Source organism: Mastacembelus armatus, chromosome 13 (assembly GCF_900324485.2).
Source record: "Mastacembelus armatus chromosome 13, fMasArm1.2, whole genome shotgun sequence".
In the NCBI taxonomy this organism is placed as follows: domain Eukaryota; kingdom Metazoa; phylum Chordata; class Actinopteri; order Synbranchiformes; family Mastacembelidae; genus Mastacembelus; species Mastacembelus armatus.
In genome coordinates, this window is record NC_046645.1 from 4021381 (window position 1) to 4048958 (window position 27578).

At 41.8% G+C, this 27578-nt stretch overlaps 4 protein-coding genes across 8 annotated transcripts in view; 1 reads left to right on the forward strand and 3 right to left on the reverse strand.

The window, feature by feature from the left end:
• Positions 1 to 318: 318 nt before the first annotated feature.
• On the forward strand, positions 319 to 4521 carry LOC113125748 (T-cell surface glycoprotein CD3 epsilon chain). Its single transcript, XM_026299421.1, has 5 exons — positions 319 to 570; positions 1057 to 1263; positions 1352 to 1495; positions 1657 to 1709; positions 2662 to 4521. Exons 1-5 carry the CDS (start codon positions 501 to 503, stop codon positions 2722 to 2724), a joined length of 537 nt encoding a protein of 178 aa, XP_026155206.1. The 5' UTR covers positions 319 to 500; the 3' UTR covers positions 2725 to 4521.
• Positions 4522 to 6692: 2171 nt separating this feature from the next.
• On the reverse strand, positions 6693 to 9570 carry LOC113122250 (T-cell surface glycoprotein CD3 delta chain). 2 transcript variants are annotated; one of them, XM_026293450.1, is made up of 7 exons: positions 9445 to 9570; positions 9035 to 9107; positions 8902 to 8922; positions 8550 to 8747; positions 8161 to 8304; positions 7103 to 7170; positions 6693 to 6974 (listed from the first exon to the last, which is right to left on the reverse strand). In XM_026293450.1, exons 2-7 carry the CDS (start codon positions 9087 to 9089, stop codon positions 6915 to 6917), a joined length of 546 nt encoding a protein of 181 aa, XP_026149235.1. In that variant the 5' UTR covers positions 9090 to 9107; positions 9445 to 9570; the 3' UTR covers positions 6693 to 6914. The 2 variants fall into 2 exon arrangements, with proteins under 2 accessions (XP_026149235.1, XP_026149244.1); XM_026293459.1 differs by having other exon boundaries at positions 9035 to 9110; positions 9445 to 9547.
• Positions 9571 to 11099: 1529 nt separating this feature from the next.
• tmem25 (transmembrane protein 25) lies at positions 11100 to 14850 on the reverse strand. The gene is made up of 9 exons (XM_026298564.1): positions 14769 to 14850; positions 14147 to 14226; positions 13645 to 13989; positions 13267 to 13557; positions 12997 to 13131; positions 12864 to 12897; positions 11860 to 11969; positions 11432 to 11518; positions 11100 to 11309 (listed from the first exon to the last, which is right to left on the reverse strand). The coding sequence occupies exons 1-9, from the start codon at positions 14816 to 14818 to the stop codon at positions 11236 to 11238; spliced, it is 1206 nt and encodes a 401-aa protein (XP_026154349.1). The 5' UTR covers positions 14819 to 14850; the 3' UTR covers positions 11100 to 11235.
• Positions 14851 to 19682: 4832 nt separating this feature from the next.
• The window catches only part of sik3 (SIK family kinase 3), a 29814-nt gene continuing 21918 nt past the window's right edge, over positions 19683 to 27578 (reverse strand). The window contains exons 17-26 of one of the 4 annotated variants that reach the window (XM_026327018.2): positions 27163 to 27282; positions 26797 to 26855; positions 26493 to 26602; positions 25924 to 26090; positions 25525 to 25652; positions 21689 to 22458; positions 21365 to 21519; positions 21140 to 21269; positions 20917 to 21060; positions 19683 to 19866 (exon numbers count right to left, since the gene is read on the reverse strand). In XM_026327018.2, coding sequence (XP_026182803.1) covers positions 20939 to 21060; positions 21140 to 21269; positions 21365 to 21519; positions 21689 to 22458; positions 25525 to 25652; positions 25924 to 26090; positions 26493 to 26602; positions 26797 to 26855; positions 27163 to 27282 — 1761 coding nt within the window. In that variant the 3' untranslated portion in view covers positions 19683 to 19866; positions 20917 to 20938. Of the gene's footprint in view, positions 19867 to 20904; positions 21061 to 21139; positions 21270 to 21364; positions 21520 to 21688; positions 22459 to 25524; positions 25653 to 25923; positions 26091 to 26492; positions 26603 to 26796; positions 26856 to 27162; positions 27283 to 27578 lie in introns of those variants that run through there. The other 3 variants (XM_026327008.2, XM_026327000.2, XM_026327027.2) reach the window with 3 other exon arrangements.

A 27578-nucleotide genomic window follows, 5' to 3' on the forward strand; every position in this document is an offset into this window, starting at 1 on the left:
TTGTGCTGAGCTGCACTTGTGAAGAAGTGACCTCCAGTGCGGAGAAGTGTGTGTAAAAATTTTTATCATGATCTGTTCGCCAGTCGTCATCTCGGTTTCACTGCAGCTGAAGCTTCCTTTTCTGAGTTTTTGATCATAAATCCACTATAAATCACAAGAGGAATAAAAGTGTGTTTCTATACCCCATATTCCTGCAGCTTCACTTCATTTTTGAGGTTTAACTGTGAATTTACAAAAACACTTCCTGTGGGGGGTGAAGGGTGTGTGTGTCTGTGTGTTTGAGTGTGTGTCTGTGTCTGTGTCTGTGTTTGCGTGTACGTTAAAGAGAGACAGACCGAGTCAGGGAGAGGATCATCGCATCTACTTTTCTGAATCTTCTTGTCTTACCGAGCAGACAAATCAACACCTTTAATAACCTGAAGAAGAGACATCCACAGATTAGATCTATACAGTAATAAGAAACAGAAACACAGCACAGAAAAAGAAGCTGCTTTGAGAAAATGAACAATTTGGGTGTTCGGGCCGTGTTGGTCGTCCTCCTGTTCGTACCGTCTGTGAAGGCTGTTGCAGGTAAAAATCATTAATTTCATAAAGTTATACACGTCATTTCTAATGTACTGTTCTGGATTTTGTAAACAACATATTCTGTAAAAATTGTAACATTTAAGAGCATTATCAAGGAAACGTCTCCAATTTCCTGTATTTAATTTATGCACCTCAACCTGCTGCATCGAGAAGTTGTTCGTTTCACTAATCTGAACTGTGTATTTCTTTCATTCTGTGATATTTTTTACTGTGATGTGCATTTTACTAGGTTTCCAGTTCATAGTATTTTTGTTATTTATTCTGGGGTGTTAATGTAAAGAGGCTCTATTATACATATAAGAAATTAGCATTGTGTAACACATGCTAATAATATATGCACATGTGGAGGTTTTTGGTCTCGGGAGCTCATCTCAGCCCACAGACTTTCTTTACCTCTGACAAGTTAAGGTAAAGGGAACTGATGAAAACATGTATGTTAACGTAAATGAATGTCTGTTTGTATGTTTTAAGGATCCGTAACATTCTGGAGAGAAACCTACACCATGACCTGTCCAGAAAAAGGAGAATGGTTCCTGAAAGGTGACAATGTCAGCTGCAGCTCTGAAGAATCAACATGTACAGTCACATATAACGGCAAAAACAAAGGACCGTATTTCTGCAAATACACTGATCATCTTAATGTCGAAAAAAAATATTATTTCTACGTGCAAGGAAAAGGTGAGTAAAAATCCTTCACATTTTCACATTGTCCCACCAGTTGGTCGTCTTTACTGACTACACGTCTTTGCTGCTGCTTGTCCTCTAGTGTGTGAAAACTGCTTTGAGCTCGATGGGACGATTTTTATGCTGATTGTTGTTTTGGACATTGTCGCGACGATATTTGTGATATTGCTGATCTACATGAACACCAAAAAGAAAAGCTCATCTGGTCCCATGCCCACTTCCAAAGGTAAGAGTGCAGTCCAACAGCATTGCACCACTCTGCTTATACATCATGGCAAAATAAAGGTTAACCAGTGTCTTTGAGCTGCAGCTGTTTCATCTTTTAGTCTTGTTAGCTGCTGATTTTTAACCTTGTGCCTGTTCACTTTATTTGTGATTATCTTCCAGCACCTGCTCGTTCAGGAGGCCGGGCTCCACCTGTCCCATCTCCTGACTATGAGGTAGGTATTTTATATGTGTTTGCTCTGTTCAGATCCATTTTCTGCTTCATTTTACATTTAAAAGTTGTTTGATTTTCTTGTTCAGAGTGAATTAAATGAAGCACAGCAGGAATCAATAATAGTTCAATGTTAAATCATCAGTCGTGACGAGATCAAAAGTCCCAGTAGGTGTGTGGAATAAGAGAGAGAGGCTGTTGTTATCTGGTCTTTTAAAGAAAAGTTCCACCATGTAGGAAACAATTATTTGCTTTATTGCATAGAGTTTGATGAGAAGATAAATATGTTAATCAGATATTAGTTAGCCCAACAGAGTACAAGCAGGTGGAAACTGTCTGGCTTTGCCCACAGGTTAGAAAATAAAACAAATTAACATGTTTTATTCTCATATTGTAACATGTAGGAAAACCAAAGTATCATAGAGAGAAAATACATATTGAGGCTACACAGTGCGCTCAAAGTGCTACTGTGTTTGTGCATGAGATACAACTCATCCCAATCTATGTGTGTATTCCTGTATGTTAATTTTAAAGTAGATTAAATAGTGCAGTAACTACACCAGTGTGTAATGTGTTAGGATTCCTATCCACGTATAGTGAGGTAAGAAGATCTGTTCAGGACGGGACCATTTCCTGTGTGCACACATGGCAAACACACATTTTAAATCCAAACAATCAAAATCAATAATCAAAACATGAAAATGTGAAGTGACCCCTCTGGGACCCTATATCGGTGGAACAGTGGCAGATTTTAAGACAGTCCACCGCGTCACCCATCTGAAGCCTAACATCTTCTCATCTTACTCTCAGCAGAAAAACTATTTTATTATTTTAGTGAGCGTGACAGAAACCTGGATTACTGACTGACTGTGACTTTAGACTCTGTGTTGTGATCCAATTATCACAGATTTGAGGAACGATTCTGTGACCTAACACTATTTATTTTGTTTTTGCAGCCACTGAGCACTCACACTCGCTCCCAGGATACCTACTCTACTGTCGTCAACAAGACGGGATAATGGAGCATCACCTGAGTGCACCGGGTCACTGGATAAAGGGTTTTATGAACGAAGGCAAACATTCACTTAACCCTCCTGTTGTCTTTGGCTCAATTTGACCCATTTTCAAAAGTTAAAATGTGATAACTTTTGATTTTCTTCCATCTAATGAACTAAAATGACATGGATGGTTCCTGACTATAAGTGGAAAATATATGTTGATATGTTGGAAACAAGTTCACTAAAAAGGTGAAAGTAAAAAGTTGGTGATCATTTTATACCTCATGTTTTATAAGCAGTCAAAACAGAACGGACAAAAGGTGTGTAGTCTTGTCTTCAGATTTTGTCCTTCTGAGTCAAATTTACCCATTTTTAGTTCCTTATATAGAAGAAAACCAATGTTATCACATATTAACTTTTGGAAAATGGGTCAAATTGAGCCGAAGACAACAGGAGGGTTAAGACAGACATCGAGCATTTAGATGTGATGGGTCACTAAACCCAAAACTTTCTCTCTTACCCCTGGTATTACCTAGACAGGTACAGCAGTTTAGGCTTCATTTGTCCAGATATTCTGTTGCCGCTGTAGTAAAACACAAAATGACATTATATTTTGAGGTACTCATGATGTTAGAAAGTACATGTAAAACTACTGACGGTATTTAGTGGGTGATTCAAAGTAATGGGGACATTTTCTACAGTGATACGTCTGTTCGTCTCTTATTTAACCGTCACAAAGATGGTTAAATAAGTAAAGTAGCAGTAGAAGTAGCAGTAGTAGAAATTATAGTGTCATATAATTTAATACACATCCAACCGTCTGTGTTTAGGACAGAATAAACAACGCTGATCACTAGTTATTACCACAATAATCAACTATAACACCAAGTGTAGTAGTCGGACAGTTTTCTGCCAACACTTGACGTATTATTGAGAAGTAAAATAAAAGTTACTGGGAAATACAGCAGGCCTGACACATTAACCATTTAGTAGATCTATAAGCCATAATTTAGTCTGTCTAAGAGATACAGTGAGGGGCGACTGCACTGCTGTGGACACAGCAAACTCAGAGACACGTATCTGAACCAATAAAACCAAAAACTATCTACATGACTAGAAACGCTTAGAGGCAAGTGAGAAAACGCTTCTTTGTTTTGTTTTTAAGATATATACTCAGTGTTGTCTTTTGTTGTCTTACACCAGTACTGTCTAATGCCATGAAGTCTAGTTTTATGATGCCTATTCTTTGCAGTTTTTTATATGTCATATTGATATTAATTAGCGTATCTTAGCATTGATGTTATAGTTAGTGATGTTGATGATGATGATGATGATGATGATGCACCCCCATGGACATAAAGTTAAAAAGACCTAATGTTGTCTAGCACAACACCATCTTTAATAATTACCCGAGTAATAAATATATAATATATATAAACTGCATTTAAACATTTGGCAACATCACCAAAAACAAACATTATTATTCTTGCAAATTTAGGGGGCTGTAAAAATGCTGCCAGGTGTAAATATCCTCTGAATGTTTGGGTTTTCTTGCTGTTGTTTTTATACTTGTAGTGTAAAAATTGGAGTAACAGAAGAGTAAAGTGACATTTGCTTCATAAAAAACTCATAACATCTGCACATAAATGTTTGTGTCATTGTAAGTTCAGACATTTCAATTCAAATGTTCTGCAGAAACCAAATTTTTACTTATTTCACACCTTCCATGCTTTTTTTCATTTAATCTGCTGTGTTAATCGTTTTGCTACTGTAATGCCACAACATGTGTCACTAATGAATAAACCACAATGAGCTGCGTTCTCATTTTTTTCTCTTTGCACATGGTTGAAAACGATGCTGAGATGCTCGGTTCAGATACAGCCTCGTGTGATTGATGAAACAACCTGAAAGCCGCAGCTCATATCCGTAGCTCAGCCGCATGTCACCATCAGCACACAATCACCATCGGTAGTCTTCCTCGCTGGTGTCCCTTATATGAGTGACAGGCCACGATGTCTCAGGAAACATCTGACACATCTCTGAAACCTCTCAGAAAATAAAAACATATATGTTTTCATGCTGTCAGACACACTGGAAATGATGTGTCATGTTTTGGCCTCTGATGGCATCATGGTGATTTTCCCAGCAGTGACTGAGCACAGCTGCATGGATGGAAATGATGCTGCCACATAATATTTACCTCGTGCAAGACTGGTAATGGTTGATCAGTCGTACTGTATGTAGCTCAGAGTGGAAACACTCCCACACTCACTGCTCACGTATCTTCACGTACATCTGCTGCATGTTTGTTTGAGAGAGAAACGAAGAGCTAAGGTGTGTGTGTGTGTGTGTGTGTGTGGGTAAACAATGTGATCTTCTATTTGACAGTCTTAAGTCAAACTGCTCCCACACACAGACATACATCTGCTTGACAAGTGTGCGCTTACGTGCGTGAGCATCCGTGCACAAACACACACATTTCTGTTGTGTGACCCTGTGTGAGTGTGTGAAAGTGTGCGCACATGCATTTGAGTCAGAAATGAGCTGTGTGTGCGTGTGTGTTGATCAGGGTTATGTTTCAGAGCTGAGCGTTTGATCTTTTCTCTCTCTTCTCTCTGGTAGAAAAGAGCAGTTTGGATCATTGTCACAGCAGCGACAAAAGAATTTAAGCGTTTCGATTGTCTGACATGGGGATGCTTCTACTAAGGTTTCTCACCTCCACCCTCTTCAGCATTTCCTCCCTGTCCTTTGTTACTATTTTAACAATGTCTGTTTTTAACATTTTACCTCGCTCTTTACTCTTCTTGTGTAACTGTTTCTCTCTTTCTTCTTATCTGTTCAGATCTTCGGTGCAACAGACTAAAATAGGCCTCTGAGATGGTCTCACCTTCATGAGATGGTGATGAAATATAGAAGCACTGATGAGTGTAAAAATACTCAATAACAAGTAAAAGTCCTGAATTAACTAAATCATGTTAAAATATTAATAAAGTGTTCTCTTTAAAATGTGTGAGAGTTATAATCCTGAGGCAACACCTGAGGTCACTTTTCAGATCAGTGTTAAAGGTAATAAAACCTCCGCTGATCTTTTAGAAAGTAAACAGACAGTGAGAATTGTATCGATCGTAATGTTGTAATGTCAGTAAAGGACAACCAGTCTATTGAGAGAAAATCAGGCTGAATCGCATCATAAATATCTTGATTTCATGAAAATCTTAGGAATTGCAACTTTTAAATATCTCAAGTGCTCGTCCTCTGTTCAATTAATTTCATGATTAAATTAATAATGATGCATCGATTCATGTGTGTAACATTTGCCATTTGTAGCTAGTTTTGCGGTTCAGTGATATACGATGTAGTAGATCTAGAGTTTCCCACCTTAGAGGCCAGCTGCTTCAGCTTATTACCTGGGTGGAAAAGTTCTTCTGTACAAATCTGTATCTTCATTTTGGTTCTTTTTTCCAGTTTTTGCTGTTTATAGTTACTATAATAATTGAAGTAGCTGTAGAAATAAAAGCATCAGAGAAGTTTAGATATCTCTGACATATGACAAGGTGACGCAACCACACCCAACAGTTTTTAATCCCAAGCTAAACGTGTTGGATCAGAAAACAAATCTATTCATTTTAAAAACATATTTTATGTTTTTTTTTAATAAAACACTATAATATGATAAAAACTTGTGATATTGTTGTTAAATGAATGAGTAGCACATTTAAAAGCACTGAACGCAGGCTCCTCGACTTGAGTAGCTTCTAATCCACCACCACCATGACATGACAACACAGGACAATTCATTTTGTTTGTCAAAATCAACATTTATTTTGAAGCCATTATGTGAAGTGGCTGTTGCAGCAGCCCTTCTTAACGTAAGTGGAAAAAACATAGATAATCTATAAAAATACTAAACTGGGTGATTAAAATCCCACTGAAAAACAGCTGCTGATGAACACTGACCCTCTGACGTAACAGCAACAGGTAGAGCATCCTTTATTATGTGTGTGTGGTTTATTGAAAGCATGATTTTACAGGCATAGTTTTTAAAAAATGGCATAAACTCTTAAGCTAAGTCACTATCGTACAGATTTCATTAGGAATATGTGACAACCATCACCAAAACGTTTGGTGTGACGCCGACCCCTGGAACAGATAACAGGCCGTTCCCTCCTGCAGATGTTTAAGATGCGAGAACACATGGACGAGCAGCTGCTCTATCTTCTGTTCTGAATCACATCATACATGTCCTTCTGAGCACCTTTGTATCTCAGCCGCTGAGGGAGAAAGGGTGGGGGTGTCATGGTAAAGGGACAAGGAGAGCCATGGAGTTTAAATCTATCACTTCATTTTAAATACATATAATCAAATAGGCCTTTTAAAAGGCCTCCGTGTGTCCTCGTACCTCGTACTGATCGTTGGGGCCTCGGCTGCTGCTCACTTCGTTGGGAACAAGATGCTGTCGGTCAGAGCCTGAGGACAGAGAGAGTGAGGCTACGCGTTCATATTTTAAGGATTAATAAATACATTTTGCTGCTATTTATTTTATTGAAGTGCTCCGATTGACCAAAACACTGTAACTTTTATTAATATTATTTTCACTGTATCACTTCCTGCACAGGGAATAAATGGACTTCAGCATGTGAAGAACCTTTGTGCTGTGGGCAGCTCAAGTTTGGACTTGTGGCTTAAAAAGGCCTTTGACTAACTGTGGTCAGAGTCAGTATATTGTTCTGTCAAAGCTGAAATAAACACCTTATGTGAGGTGTCACATCATCTCTGCATTGTGTTGCAGCTGCAGAGCCTCACCCTGAATTGGCAGTATCGCCTGTAATTCTGACGGACTGACCCAAAACATCGATCTGTTCTTGTGGATTGGGGGAATGCAAAAAAATATTGTGAAGTAAATCAGAACTAAAATAAAAACAGGTTCAGATAATTTGGCTGATCAGTAATTTCCTTGTTTCCAATCACTGAGCTAATCGGCTGCTTCATGGATGGAGATGATTATAACTAAAAGACAATGAAATGATCACTACCCAGTGATATTATTTATTTATGCACCAACATGTTTCTGTATGATACATCGTCAGTTCTTGGAGCAGCACTTTGACATGACACTGTGATGAACATTAAATGTGTACATAATCATGGTAATGTTTGAAGTTATTAAAGGACGCTACTGTTTTTTGGGGGGTTTTTTTACATTTTGCAGTCAGTGGTCTCATCGGTTTTTCATAACAGGCTCATACATTCTGATCTACTGTATAATCTGGGTTATATCCCATAACAAGTATAACTGAACTTGTATTTTAAACGAGAATTAGTGAAAACATTAAATATTAAGGTGGATGGATGGATGGATGGATGGATGGATGGATGGATGGATGGATGGATGGATGGATGGATGGATGGATGGACGGGCGGATGGACGGGCGGACGGACGGACAGACAGAGACTTACTTTTCTTGTGGGAGGACATTGGAGTGAGTCGAGACTGAGACAGAAGGAGATAGACACCGACTCCTATCGCAATCGTAGCCACCACATCTCCGATGACTATGCCCAGTATGGCAGTCAGGTCAAGCTCTATACAGTTGTCACAGGCTGGACACACACACACACACAATGAAACATTTGTAAAGTGCCTTGAGATGATTTGTATTGTGACTTGGCGCTATACAAATAAAATTGAATTCAATTCAATAGATGTATGGACACTGTACTTACATTATTTGTAAACACAGGAAATACACATAGTACACAAGTGCACATAAAAGCCATAGTAAAACACAAAATACATGAGTACTTTATGACATGATACATGACATTAGACTTTCTGCAGCACTTACTGCGAAACTTCACATAGATTTTTGGTTCTTTATCACTCTCGTCGGCTTCGTTAACACATGTGTACTCGTCTGTGTTCTCGTCCTTGTAGTCCAACAGCAAAAACCCTTGTCCTTCTCCTGATGTAGCGTTATAAATTTGTCTCTTATCACAGCTCAGTTTGATCCCACCAGGGTGGTAATTCACCTTTACCTCAGCAACTGTGTAGGAAGAAGATACATTCAAATTTAAGACAATATACCTGCACAATGATTATGGAAACAAGTTTTTCTGCACGACAACAGATTTAAACTTTACACACAGGTAGTTACTGTTACACAATCCCACTTCACTGTTAAAGTTTTGCCTTCTTACCTTCCTGACCACTGACAAATTCTGTGAGAGAAATATGGAAAGAAAAATAGAAACCGTCATCGTAAAATGTCTGAGCATTTGAAATTCATGTTTTTTAATCTTGTTCTAAAAAGCCAGCTGATGGGAGACCTACCTGTCAGAGTCCAGAACAGCAGCGAGCAGGAAGCCAAAACAAACAGGCATTTCATTGTGTTGACTCCTGAGTTCTGCTGATGACAGAGGGAGATGTTTCAGATCAGTCTAAGTGTGAGCAAGCAAACAGCAGAAGACAGGAAGGACGCCATTTTCTGCTCCCAGTCGCCCCTTTCACTCAACGTACTGCACAAAGTAACTGCTGGTGAACGAGGAAGGTTAAGGTGCTGATGTTAACAGAGTCGTTTTAAAATGTCAATACAATAAAACAAGTTCAGACTTTGGGTTGGGCTGATTTTCCCAAAACACAACCACAGTATGGGTCTTCATTAAAACCGATGCAATAATACATCACAATCTGAGCTGAAGTCAACACAGTATCTTAAATAAATGTAAAATAACAGCACTGACCTCAAAAACCAAGAGCTGCTGCCTCTCTGGTGACAAAGAGTCTTGTATGGGTCTGTCAGAGTCTCTCAGGGTCCGTATGTGTGCGCAGGAAGTGAATGTGATTGGTTTATTTTTCGTCTGAGCAAACCCCGTTGAGTTCTACATCTGGAGACCTCGATGTCTCCATGACTTCCAGCAAATGACACCAAATAGACAAAAATAACAAAAACACACTTAACTACCTGAACTTTACTTCAGGATTACACTTCATGCCACTTTACACTGTCAAACTACTTTGACGACCACACTCTACATACAAACACATAAACTATAATAATCTGTGTCTATAATCTAATAAAAATTATACACATGCACTTTAATATTCATGTACACCAACATTTTCACTGCAGTATTTTACATCGTGCTACTTTTCCTCAATTAAATCATCTGAACTTTTCTTCCACTGCTGCTTTTAGGATTAAACTGAAGTGGGACTGTAGTCGTTCAGACATTTGTCCCAGTGAAATATTAAAATGTACCAAGATGAATTAAAACAGTCAGTTTTCACCCACATGGTATTTTCATTTCTACAAAACAATGTCCATATTTCCCAAAAACAAACATGAGCAGCAGCCTGAGAAGGAAAATCGTCATATTGAAAGTGGAAATAATCTGTTTATCAGCTTTCCATTGGCTGAAATGACTGATCAGTGTCTTAACACTAAGGGCTACTCGCTGTCTAGTTGATTTAGGAGTCGCAAAACTAAACCGAAACACACAAAAAAACACAAGTGAATGTATTTGAGTTGCCTGAACTTTGTAAATGTTTGTGCTGCTGTGTGTGACAGACTAGATTCCCTGTTCAGCACAGAAGCAGCAGCAGATAGAAAGCAAAGAGATGCTCCCACAACACAATTCAACTTCCTGTTGGAAGCCACAACCACCTGTGACCTAGTGCCAACACCTGACACACACACACACACACACACACACACACACACACACACACCGTGTATTAAATGCTTCTTGCACCTGCTGTTGTATCGTTCCCACCACGGTACACTCATCCCAACACTACCTTAAAAAACACACACATAACTCTTATGACTAACAAACGCCGCCATGCGTTTCATCTTATAAATCACCTTGGAGCGCCCCCTGGTGGCTGCCAATAAAATCACACGAAATCCGTCATTTTACTTCATACAATTTCAATATTATCTTTATCAGACGTATTATTTTATACACATATACATATGTGTACAAATATACAGTACGTGACATGTTACATGACCATATATAAATGCATATTTTAGAATTATGTACCATCTTATTTAGATATTATTGGTCAATATGTTAAATCTCACATACAATACATTGTTTTGTGCACAGAGATGTTAGCGTAGAACAATTAATGCATTCCAATAACGCGACAGGGACGACAACATGATGAGCAAAAAAAAAAAAGACAAACTTTTTTATGCAGAGCTCAAACTTTGCAACAGCCCATCAGCTGTGGATCTACCACTCATTCATAGAGACAGTGAATAGAAACACTGACAGTTTGAGGTTTGAGTTTTTGGTGCCCAAGTTGGAGTCGGGAAAACAGGGTGTGTTGATGCTGCAATGTATGTGGTCCAGAAACAGATAAGAGCTCCACAAGTTAGTTTCTGGTTCCTGCTCATCCTTGGCCAGTTTTTAAGATGTTGGCTGAATGACTGACTGGCAGTTGCTTTGGGTTTCCTCTTGGACAGCTGCACTATTGGACATCGTTGCATGCATGTACAGTTTGTGTGTTAACGCTGAGGTCAGTCAGAGCCAGATCTCCTCGCTGCTTGTGCTGTTCACCTTATAAATGTAGCCCACCATCGGATATCTGGCAAAACCTGGGAATCATCGGGGAGTAAAATTCAGAAAAAGAACACAGCGTGGAAAAATATACTTACTGCTGTTCCTCCACGTTGAAGCTGAAGTATAAATAATCAAAAATGCAGTGTGTTTTCCTGACCTCTGGCGGCGTAGGCTAAAGACAGATCTTCCTCCTCCTCTTCCTCTTTCTTATTCTCTCCCACACTGTTCTTCTGGGCAGCTCGCGCTACAAGTGATGCAGGAAAGATGGAATAAAGTCTAAAGAGATAATCTTGAGGAAACACACATCTATTCCTTTATTTGTGTGTGGGACATTACTGGATGCACAGCTGGATCAGCCAGGGGGCACAACATCAATTTGCACTTCCAGTTAACACCAAATTCTAGTGGTTTATCTAAGCACACGTGTATTCAGGAACATGAATTATAACACAAACCAAACTGCAACTAAATAAATTACCATTAAGTACTGAAATGAATCGTGTTGAGGTCCTTCACTATCTGGGACCATCAGTGTTTTATCAAACCCTATGTTGAATTCCAGCACACACACTGTGGGGAACTTACCTTTTCTTAAGGTGCTGAGGTCGTTGAGCTGCACGTTGGACGGCAGAGACATGTTCTCTCTGGGGATGTGGGTCCTGTTGGCCTTCTCTGCCTGCAGACTGGCAGACTCACTGTGTGCATGATATAGAGGAACTCAGTTTAGACGTGTTATTAGCCCGCTGGATGAACATTAAATATTCATAAGAGCACAAAAACGCTTTCATCAGTATTTCCCTTCCAATCCACTAATGTGCTGAGAGGGAAATTATTAGGCGAGATGTGGGAGAGGGTTATGATACAGTTTCAGTATGGTGTCAATGAAAGAAAGGTGGTTGTAGGAAGCAGATTAATAACCTTTACATAACAAATAAGCCTCAATCTACATTTCATTACGTTAAATAGCATTTAGGTTATTCTCTGTGGATGTTCTTCTAAGGCCAACATCCGTATAGTCTATGTCCAGTGTTCGTGATGTTTGTGAGCTGCTCAATCACCATGACCGAATATCATCTTTGCTCATAAATCTCCACACCCCTGACACAATATTTCCATTTTTAAAACATATAAATGATCATGCAAAAATCTTCTTTATAAGGAAACTAATCAGATCGTGTCTTTAGTAACTTTAGTTGGTGTGACACATGTTCTGTGTGTTCAGTTTTGTTTTACAAAGTGCGGCCAATATTTCTCAGGTTGTGTCAGAGGTGTGTACATCTGTGAACACACCTGTATGTGAGAAACAAATAGGCTGGTGTTTCGGGGAAATCCACTGACGTGGGAGTCGGTTGATTCCTGACTCCTGACTCTGTCCAACACTAACAAAGTGTAAGAGTTTTATTCTCATCAAACTCTGACAAGAAAGCAAAACATTGTAGTCTCAAAAATGTCCCTCAGTTCCAGACAAAAGTTACTATGAAATTGGAAACAACATATTTGACAATTTTTTCTCTTCTGCTTAAAACAAAATCAGACTTCTAAGTGAAGCAAAAACATAAGTACTCTTAAAGTTACAGAGATTATTTTACCTTTTTTTGGTCATCAGAATCTCCACTGGTTCATCTGTAACACACACACACACACACATACACAGATGCATGATTCATGTTATATATACATCTGTTGTGACTTGCTGACTGCACACACAAACAGTCATCTCACCAATGGACTTGCTCTTGTTGTTTTTTTGCATGAGGCAGAGAACTATCAGACTGAGGATGAGCAGGGCCATGAAGGCCATAGCTCCCCCAGTTACTATTCCCAGCATAGGCACCTCCACACGAGACTGCAGGAACTCTGGAGAGAGGAGCAAAGACAGAGATGTTCAGCCGCGTTTGTGTTTTTGTTTGCTTATTGTTGTTAGATCAGATGATTGATCATAATCTCACATCTGTGAGGTAAATACGGAGCAACAGCCAGTTCGTCTTTCACCTGCCAGTGTGAGGTTGCTCTGCACCGTTCCCACGCTGTTGCTGGCGTTCAGTGAGATATTCCCTGATAGGCTACTGAGTGTGACCCTCAGCGTGTGATTGGCCAGCCAGGGGTAGCTTCGTGAGTCCAGGATGAGGAAGTCAGAGGTGTTGGCCACCAGCTGGCCAGACTGATCCACAAAGGTAATTGTGGCAGGCGGATTGGAGCGTACCAAAGCGAAGAGAACCAAGGAGAGGCCGGGGTCTGAGGTTTCACTGTAGTGAGCGTTCACCCTGAGGATCTCTGGTTGGACTGGGGGACAAAGGACAGGGACGACTCACTTTAGTCACTGTATCAACAGAAAATGGTGGGACCCCAAAATATTTCACACAGACTCACACTGGACGTTGAGTGTGACCGTGGCATTGTAGCTCTTTCCTGTCCTGGGGTTGGACGCGACACACACAAGTTCCCTGTCCCACTTTCGAGCTCGCAGAGAAAAGGTACTGTTGTGATGGGTCCCAGGTCTCAGCACCTCAGAATCTTCCTGTGATGTCATCACCAGGCGCCCAGGGTTGGGTGACGGCTCTTTCTGCTGCTTCCCATCCAGGTACCAGGTCAGTAAGGGTGGTGCATGGGGGTCCCAGCCGTCTGACTGGCAGTTGAACCGGTGTGTCACGTTCTCCTGCAGTGTCACAGCTGCCCGGTGTCGCCCGTCAATTTTGGGGGTGGACTTAATTGCACCTGTGGGTTAAAAATTATGTAATTGGACTATTGGCCTATTATTATATTGGCCTTAAATTCACTGAGACAACAGTAAAATCATCCTTAAAATGAATACAATCACCTAGTTCTTAACCAAAACATATAAGCCATGTATCACAGTTCCTGTGTACCTCACCTGCCCAGGATAAGGCCAGTGTTTGAAGGAGCATGACGGCCGAGCCAGATGCCCACCTCCTTACACATAAACGGTCCATACTGGGCCCAGGGAGCACCACAAACACACACACACACATCTATCTGCTTGGAGAAATCACATAATTGTTACTATAAACTAGAATGATGCTTCATAATGGGAACATGAACCACAATAATAAAACAAACAAAACATGCACAGGCCTGTTCGGATCACACACACACACACAGTGAGTGAGTAATGCCTAGTGCTTGCTTGCAATCTAGGGTCATGTGATCTGTGTGAGCACCTCGGACGAAAACAGGAACTGAGCTGTCAAGGAAACACACATTATCCTACACATACTGAGACAAGGAAAATCCTTCGTAACACACAACGGCAAGTGTTGCAGCTGTTTGCAGTCAGGCTGAGGATGCTTGATTTGCACGGCGATGTGATCTGCAGTTTGATGGGTTGCAAGGGGCTATACGTTACAGTGTACACACACACACTGCACACGTTTGCAAGGCTGCATGCAGGTATTTCAATACAGATGTGTGCATTTAAGAAACAAACACACACACACACACACACACACACACACACACACACACACAGTTATTACCTCAGCCCTTTCTGCAGATGGCGGTGTGATTCAGCCTGATGGAGCTCCATGGAGGAGGAGAGAAGGGCGAGCGAAGGATGGTGATAACAGCAGAGAGATGAGAGGCAGTTTCCCATCTGCATACGCTCATACAGTCACACACACACACAGGGTTCTCTGCAGGGTATACGGCAACTCCAGCAGCAGCGTTCACTAACTGGCAAGGCTGGCTGACGCAAGCAGTCACACTGTCGCCGCTCAGAGGAGGAGAGAAAGGAGGAGGAAGGGAGAAAAGGTGCAAGCAGCTGAGGGGATGGAGGGAAAGAAGGAGAGGGGAGAGAATGAAGGCTGGGAGAAAGGGATATGGAGAGAAAAGGAGAGTGGGCACAGAGTTGTCACAAGAGAAAAAGCTGATGTGAGGAGCGGAGAGGAGGAGGGGTGGAGAGGAGAGGAAGAGGAAGAGGAGAGAAGAGGAGGAGAGGAGAGGAGAGGAGAGAAGAGAAGGAGGAAGAGGAAGAGGTGAGGAGAGGAGAAGAGAGGAGAGGAGGAGGAAGAGGAGAAGAGAGGAGAGGAGGATGTAGAGGAGTAAGTTCATGCAAAACCTCAGTCTTTAACGATCTGCTGGGGACTTGAACATGAATCGTGCTGCGTTGAAGAGGAAACAGCTCAGAGGCATAAATGGATCTTTACAGTAAAGTAATCTCTGCTATAGGAACTGGTCCAGACTGAAAATCCTCTGCAGTGCAGCTGTACAGGCCTGAGCAGCAGCTCACAGAGCAGCCGAGAGGTAAAAACAAAGAAACAAGCTCTTACTGTAGGAACATTCATGCCAAAATAACAAGCTACAACTATGATTAATGAATTAATCTGAGGGAAACCTTTAGACTTCATGAGGTGATGGAACAAGCTGCACATTAAAGACACTTTCAATACAGTTTTGCATCAGTAATATAGAAACTGAATAAATCAATAAATCAATACTGATGCTGCTGATGGGACTATCTTTAAACCTGCTACATGACAATAGATGAAACTCCAGATATGTGCAACAGTAAAAATAATCACACACATACATGCACGTCCTAAATTTCCCCTCAGGGATCAATGAAGTTGATCTTATCTTTGCTAAACAAATATAAAGTACATCTGTGATTTGAAGGGCCAATTTTCACTATCTACAACAGACAGTATTTCTGTAGATTTCTTTTTAATGTGTTTACCACTTTCCAGTCTCTTTCTATTCCTACTTTCTGTCAGTCCCACAGGGATGTGAATAATAAATATATATATAATAAATCTGCCAGGCAGACATATCATCTGATATCAGCTTATTACTAATAGGTATCAATTATTGTTCCTGGATGATCAGCCACTGTGTAAAGACAGAGTGCAGTACTGAGCATGAAGTCACTTAAAAAAAAAACATCTAAGTTTCTCCACTGGAGGGCAGAGACACACTAACATGTTTCACTGTAGTAGTGGGCTCATGCTTTAGAAAATCATAATAAGCATATTAATATCAAACTATTTATTTTAAACAACCTATAGATTTATCAAAGCCCTAATTAACCTGTAAAAGCAAAATAAGATAATTGTGAAATTTCCTCTCAGTCTGATTTGCTGATTTACATTTGAACTAAACAAAATGGCTGCCTAGAAATAAAGCAAATTAAATGCCTGGGGTGTGTGAAAGAATGCATCAGGTAACAGTCAGAGAAGTCGTGAACTTTTTAAATTATTTCTTTATTTATATATATTTATTTATTCATCTCAGTTTGGTTGATATTCTTTTTAATCATTGTTGTTGCACTTTAGTATTTTTGTACTCAACAAACAAACAGAGAAACAAAACAGAAAAAAAAAAAAAAAGAAAAAAAAAAAGAAAAAAGTGAACCGATAGAAAACAAAATAAACCTGAAGAAACGGGAGTGGGAGAGCTGGCTTGCTGAGAAGGGGAGGCTGAGACGGAGAGAAAAGCCAGGAGTCAGGGTTGGAAGAGTTAAGACAACAGAGAAGGGTCAGTGTGATCAGGCCGGAGGAGTGTGTGAAGCAGCTCTCTCCTCCTCCATTATCTCAGAATCATGTGCGGCGCTTTCCATTCACCCGGCTGTCTCTTCCTGTGTGCCTCTGTTCTTTCCCCACTCACATAGTTGTGTAGCTAAAGCTCTGGTACTGCTCGCAATATTAAACAAAGTGGAGCCTCCAGTCTTAATTTTAGAGCTTCTATCTCCCCATGGACTAAATGACATGCAGTGTCTCCCATTCCAGTTGTTTCTTCTCCATTGACAGGAAAGTGCTCAATTCTTCCTCCTCCAGATCTGAGTTTTAACGTGGTGTAAACAATGAGAGACAACAGGACAGATCTGTAAGAGGAACAAATGAGCTGGAGGGAATAATCTGATGGAATGGGGGGGGGGGGGGGGGGGGGGGGGGGGGGGAAAGCTTCTTCTGCCCAATTAGACCAACAGGGAAGGAACTGTTTATACTTGCAAGTACTCTTTCTGGGAATTACTGCAAACCACATCACGTCTTGAATAAGAGAGAATGTTGGTAAACAGGAAGTGACATGATGCAAATGGAAAGCACAGGCGCTGCATGACGCCACCTACAGCTCTCAGGGGTTTATAGCATACGACATGTCAACTGTGCAGCCAGGAAGTGTGAAATCTGGCCATTATAACACAGAAAAGTTAAGCTTTATTTGCACCACAGTCCTCTTGCTGGCCTAACAGACGTGAGTTCCAGGGGTTTTGTTTGAGGGAGGTAAAAAGAACTTAAAAAAAAGAAAGGGGGTTGTTAGGGATTCAGTCCTCTGCTGTGTTCCTCAGTGTGCTCTAGCCTCTGTCTGGCTGCACCTCAGCCAAACTCAGCTTAGACAGACCTTGTTAGACATGTAACACATCTGTCGGACCCCAAACATACATTCCTCCACTCTGAAAGTCCAACACAACTCAATCCAAAGTGGCACCTCCTGAAACGTTTCCCTTTTGTTATTTGGAGGTGTGTCAAAGTGTACCCAGCAAGGTCTGATAACCGTTGGTAAAACGCAGCCATCACATCCTCCAATCGTCCCTTTCCAGGCTGGGGGTAGAGTGGGGATACAAAGCAAGGTTGAAAACAAAAAGGATAAGGCCAGCGGAGTAATAGTGGAAGTTGTAGTTTCCTCCTTGGTTGCCATAGTAACAAGGTTAGCTTGAAAGGAGGGAGCGTGTCCGTAAGGTGCCTTCCGATCAGAAGCTGATATAGTGAAACGTGTTTGGGAAGATCACAGCAGGTAGGTAGGGCAGCAAGAAAGAGAAGTGGGTTTGTCCGTCTCCACACTTGTGATGATGATATGTCAGCTATTTTACAGGTTATTCCCTTGTTTTTTGTCTTTTTTTTGTCTTTAGAGTGTCATGTCTCTGTAGCACCCGAACCATCCCAGACAAAGCCCATAGCCTGACCCTGTATAGCCTGCCACGACTACTCCATTAACAGAAAACAGGCCCAACATCAACAAGAATGACAAGTCACAACATCAACAATTGAAATGATACTTTAAAAAGCAACACAAAATAATTACTCTCCTCTTAATTCAAGTGTCTCGATATAATATTAAAACAAATCAGAACAATCTTTTATACACCACAGAAAGAGCACTGTCCCTCTTCTCTCTGTCCTCTTTTGGCTAGAAATCTCAAGATCCATAAAACCAAAAGAAAAAAAAAACTCTTTGAAGACATCCAAAAAATACAAATGATAAACAATACCAATATAAAAAGCCTCCAAACATGTAAAAAAAAAGAAAAAAAAAGAAAGTAACAAAAAGGTCTGATACAGAAATTGCAATAGCGTTCTATACATGGCATCACTGTACAAGGAAAGGAGCAAATGTCTGGTAAAACTACCCACAATGCAATACACTGTCACCGACGTGGGAAAGGAAGGAGGAGGATGGAGAAGAGGGTAACAAGTTGAGGAAAGTAGAACTGAAAAGCAGGATTAACAGAATGACAGAGGGAGGAAGTGTGAGTAGACAGAGGATAGCTCGAACTGAAAGTGCAGAATTATTTCATCAAAAAACATGTTGTCTTCCTTGGAACACAGATCTGTTTTTCCTTTAATAATAATAATAATAATATTCATTATAATAAAACATCTTTTACAGAAAACAGTAATAACAATAAGAGTAACAAAATTGACCATAATGCCTACATGGACATTAGCAGTAAAATCCAAATTTAAAATAAAATTAAAAATAAAACAAATGCAAAACAAACAAACAAACAAACAAAAAAAAAAAAAAAAAAAAAAAAAAAAAAAAAATGAGAGAGCTGGTTTGTCCTGTGCGATGTCACTAAGCTCCATCTTTGGAGAAAATGGGTTTGTTGCCCAGTCGGAGCCTTGACCCAAAACACCCACCAACAGGCCGAAAACGGGGCCGTCGATGCCGAGATCCCAGCCCGCTCCGGAATGATCTGCTGCAGGACAGAGGGAGGAGCAGGCTGAACCTCGGACACCTCGCCTCATCTTCTCAGTCATGCACGCACGCACTCGCACACAACACACACCTAATGTGAATACTTTGGGTTTGTGGCAGCAGTGTGTATATTTCTTTGAGCTGTTGGACTCCATGTACTGTACTTGTGTGTGTGACTGTTTCAATGCGTTGGCCAGTGAGGCACATAATGAAGTATATCAACAGTTAATCGAGGGCGAAGGGTGAAAAGGGGCTTTAGCTCAGGGCAGCAAGTGTGTGTGGTGGGTTGTGGAGGGAGAAGGTTAGGGGTCGAGTTGGAAGATGGAACAGAGGAATCCCAATAGGCCCATGACAGGAGGTGAGAAGAGGAGAACCTGCAGCAGTGAATGCTGGATGTCTGTGCAGATAATGCGGGCACTTCAACTTTTACACCCAGGGACCCCACCTGTGACCCCCACACCCCTCTGATGTCTACACCCACCCACCCCTTCCCCTCTCTCACGCTGACTGCCCTTCCAGGGACAGACGGAGACAGACAGATGGACGTAGAGCACCCCCCACTTGGGCAGACAAAGGTGGTTTGGTGTGATGCTGCTCAACTCAAGTCAACACAACTCAGGATGGCTGATATGGACCGCTGTACACAGGATACACTGCTTCCTGCAGAAGACCACAGAGCAGCAGAAGAAACAATCAATACTTTTCTTCATCCTGCCTCTGCTATTACTTAGCATTACACTCCTTTTTAGATATTTAAGTTTATACAGAAACTTTGATCAAAGAGCAAACGAAAAAGGTCTCTCCAATAACCTTAGTGCATTTAACATGTGCTGCAAAGACTATGTTTATTGAAAACACATATTTCCACTGCAGGGTGTTGTAGTCATTGTTTTCCAGCAGTAAGATGAAAAATGGCTGTCCGGACAGAACTGGACCGTCTAACTGTGAGGGAGCAGTCCACTAGTTGTATAAACAGAGTTTAGCAATGATGCTAAATGTCAGTGTAATGATGAAGATTTTGGACATTAGCAAATTAAAATATAAATTAAAAACTAAAATGATAAACAGACATAAAACACAAATAAACTGACTGTTTTTGGTAAAATATACCTGTACACTCAAGGTTACCTGACAAAAACTACATCCTGATGACAAAGAAAAATCAGTGACTGGTCTGATAAAAGGTGCCACTTGTAAATAATTAGAGCGACCGTGTCAGAGTTCAGAGTGAAATATGTCGAGGTCATTAAACTGAACAGACCTTGAGCAGCACAGAAGACACAAATGGAGCAGTATTGGTGAGGTGACTACTTAAACATTCAAACCTTATGTGTTATATTTACACATGAATTAGATTCAGTTGTTTTAATGTTGACACTTAAAGAGTTTTTTTCAATTTGACTGATGCCACAAAGCAACTGGGATTCAGTGGTTTAAAAATAAAACATAAAATGCTCCAAGACGGTTACACCGTTTTAGAAGCACATAAAAGAAAACCTGGTCCTGATCGAAGTAAAGAGACAAAATGGACAAATGAAATGAAACCCAGGTAATAAATGTTTGAATAAACCTCATTAAAACAAGGCAAACACTGATTATTATATAAATCCAACAAAAACATTCATAAACTAATTTATAACAGCTTGAGGCACAGCTGGAAAGGAAAATGCTTTCATTTGTATTTGTTTACTTGTTTACCTAAAACCAAACCTTAGCTGTGTGTGCACCTGTGCTAGACCCCAGCCTGCTCCATGCTGTACTGCAGGTCAGGGGGCTTGTAGCTGAAAAGCATGTCAGTGGTGCAGGAGGAAGGGTAGCAGGCTGCTGCATGGAGCTCCCCTTCGACATCACACACTGCACAAGAAACACACTCGTTTTAGTGACATGGGCAAAGCAAATATGGTGTTTCAGGTACTGCATGTCTCCTGCTGACCTGACTCTTCCCGCTGGTGTAGCTGCTGGCTTCCTGTCAGTGATGTCTGGCTGAGGATGTCCGACATGCGAGCGGAGCTTAGTGCTTTCCCAGCCAATAGGCTCATCCCGGACATGGGCTCGGCCTGATCCTGCACACAATAACAAAACAATGTAAGCTAGTTCCTGATGACGTTTTCGCATGATATCAAACTCAATTTAAAAGCTCAGTCTGGCTCTCTCTCACATAGGCATCATCACAGGTCTGAATGGTGTGGTGGCGCTGTAGCTGTCCGCGGGACCTATAGGCGTCACCCTGGGCACCTCGCGAATAGCCTACATCATTATGATCAGGTACCTCCATGGCTTGTCCCGGGGGCCTGCACTCCACATGCTCAGATTCTGACAGAAAACAGATCATGTGCATTCAGTTCCCACAAAAAGCAAAATATAAACTGCTCTGATGTCGATTTAACGTCTGAATTATTTTAATGCAGCACAGAGGTGAAGGTAAACAAATATTTCCGGCAGTCAGGAAAGACACTAGACTGCCACATAAAATGGGTCTCACCTCTAGTCGCTGAAGCATTCCTTATGTAGCCAGCATGCCTGTGTGTAGGTGAGTTATAGGGTGGCGTGCCTCCTCGGGGTGGCCCCAGGAGCTCATGACCGTCTCCTGCCTTGGCCAGCAGGCCATCATGCGGGTGGTGATAGCCAGATGGCACCTCATCCTCCTCCATGCTCTCTGAGTGAGGTAAGCTGGGGCAAGGTGCTTGGGCCGGGTGCTGCTGTGGTTGCACATCCGGAGGTCGAATCTGAAGGAGGTGGTGGTAGTGTTGGCCTCCAGAGGCACCCTGTGGCGCCTGTGGCTCCAAGCTCTCACCTTGGCTCAGCTGGCGGAGAAGCAGCATCTCTCCATACTCTTGGGTTGGACCGCTGGGAGGTGTGGGGGGTGCTGGGCACGGTCGTGGGCTCTGCCTCTTCAGCAGGGCAGCCAGGTCCTGGGGGGGCAGCCTGGGGTCAGCATGGCCTGTTAAAGAGTGGCGAGGAGACAGTAGGCCTTGCAAGGTGGGAGTAACGTGCTGTTGTGGGGGGCGGTAGTCCAAAGGAGTCGGGGAGAGCAGGGCCTGCTGTAGTGTAGAAGGGGCACCGTAGCTGTTGGTCCCCACTGCCCCACTCTGGTAACCCTCCAGGCCAGGGACTTTCAGGGAGGCTCCCTGCAGGTAGGGGCTGTAGGAGCCGACCACCCCGGAGGTGCCTCGGGAGGCAGCATCGCCAGAGAAGAGGTGGGGATTGAACTGGGCCTGCTCATATCCGGATGTGAAGCGGCCAAGGCTGCGACTGGATTTGGGGGGGGGGGGGATACAGAGGACAATTAGTTTCCTGGTAAACATCAGCATTTCCCCAAATCTATTTGACATGCAAGTAGATCACCTAGCTTTCAAAAATCTATAGAATCTGTAGATATCAAATCAGGGCACAGAGAGAGCCTAGCAAACACTTCAGGTCAGCTCCAGGACTTAGTGTTCACTGAGAGGTGCAAAGGAATTTCTAAAGAAACTATGACTGACTGTGTGTTTGAGGACTGTTACACATCCTCCCAGTGAAGGCAGTCCCGGTTCTGGGGCACAGTGTATGAGGTGTTTATAGGATGAATGATCTTCTACTCCAGCTTGTGGGAGATTTACACAGACTGTACTTCCAAAACACTCACACCCAACGACTCACCCAGCTACACTGAGGTGGAGAATTTGTTGATGTCATCTCAGCAAAGATGATGAAGGATTCCCATTAATTTTCAACACAGGTAACAAAGAGTCTGCTCTCTCACATAAAATCTCTGACCTGAGCAACAGTATTATCATCTGAGATTTCAATATACAATTTTTTAGAAATGGACTGTTCAAACAAAGATTAAGGGAACACTTAAATCACTGGTCTTGATGAAAAAAATTATTCAAGTTGAAAGTCTTTAATTATGAGCATGATGATTTGTTCAGAACAAACTGATTATGATTATCATAGAGGGCTGTATTTCAAATCACACTGATAATCAAAGTGAAAAATTGAAATTACAGACTCTTCCAAGTAGCATCAATTTTATCACAGCAACTCATAGTGCACATGGCCCCTGCGTGCCTCTATGCACTCCCAACAATGTCTGGGCTGCTCCTGATGAGTGGGCAGAAGGTCTCCTCCCAGACCTGGACCAGGGCATCAGTGAGCTCCTGGACAGCCTGTGGAGGTACCTGGCATCAGATACACCCTGACATAATGGCCTATAGCTGCTCAACTGGACTTAGTTCAGGGGAATGTGATGACATGTTCACAACAGTGTCTCCAGACTCTGCCTGATGTGCTCAGTGTGAACTTGCTCTCATTTGTGAAGAAAATGGGGCACCAGTAGCGGACTTGACAATTCTGCTCTCCCAGTCCAAACAGATCATGATTCTACTGGCTCTTCTAGGACTCAGTCCAACTCTCCTGGTGTAAGAGCTGGTCTCCAGGCATCTCCTCCATGACCTTGACACTGTGCTGAGAGACATACAGTGGGTACAGAAAGTATTCAGACCCCTTTAAATTTTTCACTCTTTGTGTCATTGCAGCCATTTGCCAAAATCAAAAAAGTTCATTTTATTTCTCAATGTACACTGAGCACCCCACCTTGACAGAAAAAAACAGAAATGTAGAAATTTTTGCAAATTTATTAAAAAAGAAAAACTAATATCACATGGTCATAAGTATTCAGACCCTTTGCAGTGACACTCATATTTAACTCACATGCTGTCCATTTCTTCTGATCCTCTTTGAGATGGTTCTGCTCCTTCATTGGAGTCCAGCTGTGTTTAATTAAACTGATTGGACTTGATTAGGAAAGGCACACACCTGTCTATATAAGACCTTACAGCTCACAGTGCATGTCAGAGCAAATGAGAATCATGAGGTCGAAGGAACTGCCCAAGGAGCTCAGAGACAGAATTGTGGCAAGGCACAGATCTGGCCAAGGTTACAGAAGTATTTCTGCAGCACTCAAGGTTCCTAAGAGCACAGTGGCCTCCATAATCCTCAAATGGAAAAAGTTTGGGACGACCAGAACTCTTCCTAGACCTGGCCGTCCAGTCAAACTGAGCAATCGTGGGAGAAGAGCCTTGGTGAGAGAGGTAAAGAAGAACCCAAAGATCACTGTGGCTGAGCTCCAGAGATGCAGTAGGGAGATGGGAGAAAGTTCCACAGAGTCGACTATCACTGCAGCCCTCCACCAGTCGGGGCTTTATGGCAGAGTGGCCCGACGGAAACCTCTCCTCAGTGCAAGACACATGAAAGCCTGCATAGAGTTTGCCAAAAAACACATGAAGGACTCCCAGACTATGAGAAATAAGATTCTCTGGTCTGATGAGACCAAGATTGAACTTTTTGGCATTAATTCTAAGCGGTATGTGTGGAGAAAACCAGGCACTGCTCATCACCTGCCCTACAATACAATCCCTACAGTGAAACATGATGGTGGGAGCATCATGTTGTGGGGGTGTTTTTCAGCTGCAGGGACAGGACGACTGGCAAGGAAGAATGGCAGAGGATCCCCAAATCCAGGTGTGAAAAACTTGTTGCATCATTCCCAAGAAGACTCATGGCTGTACTAGCTCAAAAGGTGCTTCTACTCAATACTGAGCACAGGGTCTGAATACTTATGACCATGTGATATTTCAGTTTTTCTTTTTTAATAAATTTGCAAAAAATTTCTACATTTCTGTTTTTTTCTGTCAAGATGGGGTGCTGAGTGTACATTAATGAGAAATAAAATGAACTTTTTTTATTTTGGCAAATGGCTGCAATGACACAAAGAGTGAAAAATTTAAAGGGGTCTGAATACTTTCCGTACCCACTGTAGCAAATGTTCTTGCAACTACACGTATGTATGCACCATCTTGGGGTAAGTGGACTACCTGTGCAACCTGACTGGGCTGCAGGTACTGCCCTTTACTGCCAGCAGTAACAAGGACACTGGCAAGGCACAGAACTTGAGAACAATCAATCAGGAAGAATAAAGAGAGAGCATTTGTCTGTGGCCACCACATTCAGACCCTTCCATTTTGGGGGTTGTCCTGCTTAAGACTCTCCATTGCACCAAAGCGGGTGAAACAGCAAATTGATGTCCCTAACGTTTAACTGTGTTCCCTTAATTTTTTTGAACAGTTTACAATTGACATGACAAAAAAAGCACAACAACACAGTAAGAATCAGTCAGTGAAACAGATAAAATACAACAAACAGCATGCAGGTGTTTGCTGACTGGTGGTGAGGAGGTGGAGAGTAATGAAAAGAAAACATAGACAGAAAAGTCCAGTGGTATTGTCGAGGGTGTTTGGCAGCCATCATGGGATGTGGTGACAGGATGGTTGGGGTCACCTGTGCGTCTCAGCGTTGTCTGCGCTCAGCTGCTTCCCAAGAACTCTGTGTCCCCCTGGTGTGGACAAAAAGCTGCCCTGTCTCTGCGCCCCACCTCCCAGCTCCACTTCTTGAACCTGAATGGTAACCTGTACAAACAATGTCAGCAACAACAGTCAGAGCATTTATTATTATGATCAGAGTATCACTTTGCATGCTATGGTGGATACTGATACCATGGATAACTAAAATTTTATTCAGAGTATTAAGGGGCTGTATGACATTTCCTAGTTAAACACAATGTCAAATTTATTTAGATTTAACCGTTAGTCTAAGGGAATTCATTAAAAAAATATATGTGTGAGCATCCACACAGAAAAAAATATCAAAAACCAAAACTAATTGGGTCTTGACAGTCACCTGCTGTTGTTGAGGTACACCCTGTGCCAAAGGGACAGTGGGGTGGGTGGACGCTGCTTGCTGATTTGGTGGTAGGGTGACACGAGACAGGCCTGAGGGAGGTGGGCTGCCACTCTGGCCCTGGTACAGTGCTGGAGAACCATGCTGGTACTGCACTGGAGACGGGCCTGCCAGGAGAGGAGTCATGGGAGCAAATCCTTGTCAACTAAATTTCTAGTACTACATTTCAGTACTACAATAAGGTTTGGTCCTGATTAATTACTGATACTGTTTATCTTCCAGTCAACATAAACTACCCACACTAGCACTTTATTATTCATAACACAATGTTAATTCTAAACATATGTAAGTGTCTGATGACAAAAACCTGTGACTAATGGAGAGTCAAATGCTTAAGTACGAATCTGAAGCTTAATATCTACTAAACAAAACAATTCTGGACAATCAGAACTGTTTGCAATATTTCTCAGTCTCTCAGTAGGCAATTTAACCTAAGCTAAAAAGACAATGCACCTACACCACTTATAATGGAAGAAACAGTTAAGGACTCTAGAAGCGATATTACTAACCATGCCCTTGCATTATGCCTGCAGAGCCAGGCGGAGGGCTCTGATTGGGCTGTCTGAAGAGGTGGTTGCTGGGATGTGTTGGCGGAGGGCTGGAGGGCTGGATACGTAACCTGAGGGAAGAACAGGACAGAGTAGGAGAGGAGAAGAGAGAGATACAGAGATAACAGTGATGTAACACTTCAGTCGATAGTACTGCACCACAGTATCAAGTTTACTGTTCGCTGTTCAATATATGGTGAGTAATATATATGTGTGTGTGTGTGTGTGTGTGTGTGTGTGTGTGTGTGTGTGTGTGTTTGTTCACCTCTGTAGCTGGTGGGTTAGGTGACTGGGCTGGCTCTCTCCATGGCCTAAAGACAGACCCTGCGGGTAGAGCGAAATACATTTCAATTAAAGTCCAGCTTCAGTGCAGAGTATCCAAGGCTCAGATAAAACAAATCAATAGCACCTTCTATGAGGCTTAAATCTATGCTTTATAGTTTGTATATATTTTAAGTGATATCTTACATGCACCATGTAAGACTTGTATGAAGCATTCCTAATTCCAAAGTATGATCGCAAACCTTAAAAGGTGAAGCAGCACAGCTCAACTCTTTGTGTATGAGAGGTTTTAACCTGTTCAAAGCTCATGGTGCGCTCTATGACCACAGCTTATGACAGCTTCACTTACCTGGATTTGCTGGTGAAGGATCTGTTGCTCTTGCTGGTAGAGGACATGCTGTTGCTGGGTGTGCTCCAAAAGTCGCTCGTCCTGCTGGGCAGCATACATTTTCTGGAGCTGCTCGCACTCCTATTGGAAACACAGACATGGACCACAAATATTAAAGTTACATGCCAACAAGGGATTTTTTTTTTTTTTTTTAATTTATAAAAAAGCTAAAACATGAGGGCAGTGTGCTGGACCCAGAGAAGCAGTCTCCATTGTTAAAAAGGTGATCAAAATTTGACCTATTACAGACAATGAATGAGGAGTAATTTACCAATTTATCTATAGTAGGTGGTAAATATAATGTATGTACTTTTTGCAGTATTTGTACAATCCCAATTCCATAAAAGTTGAGATTGAATGATATAGACACAATCAGA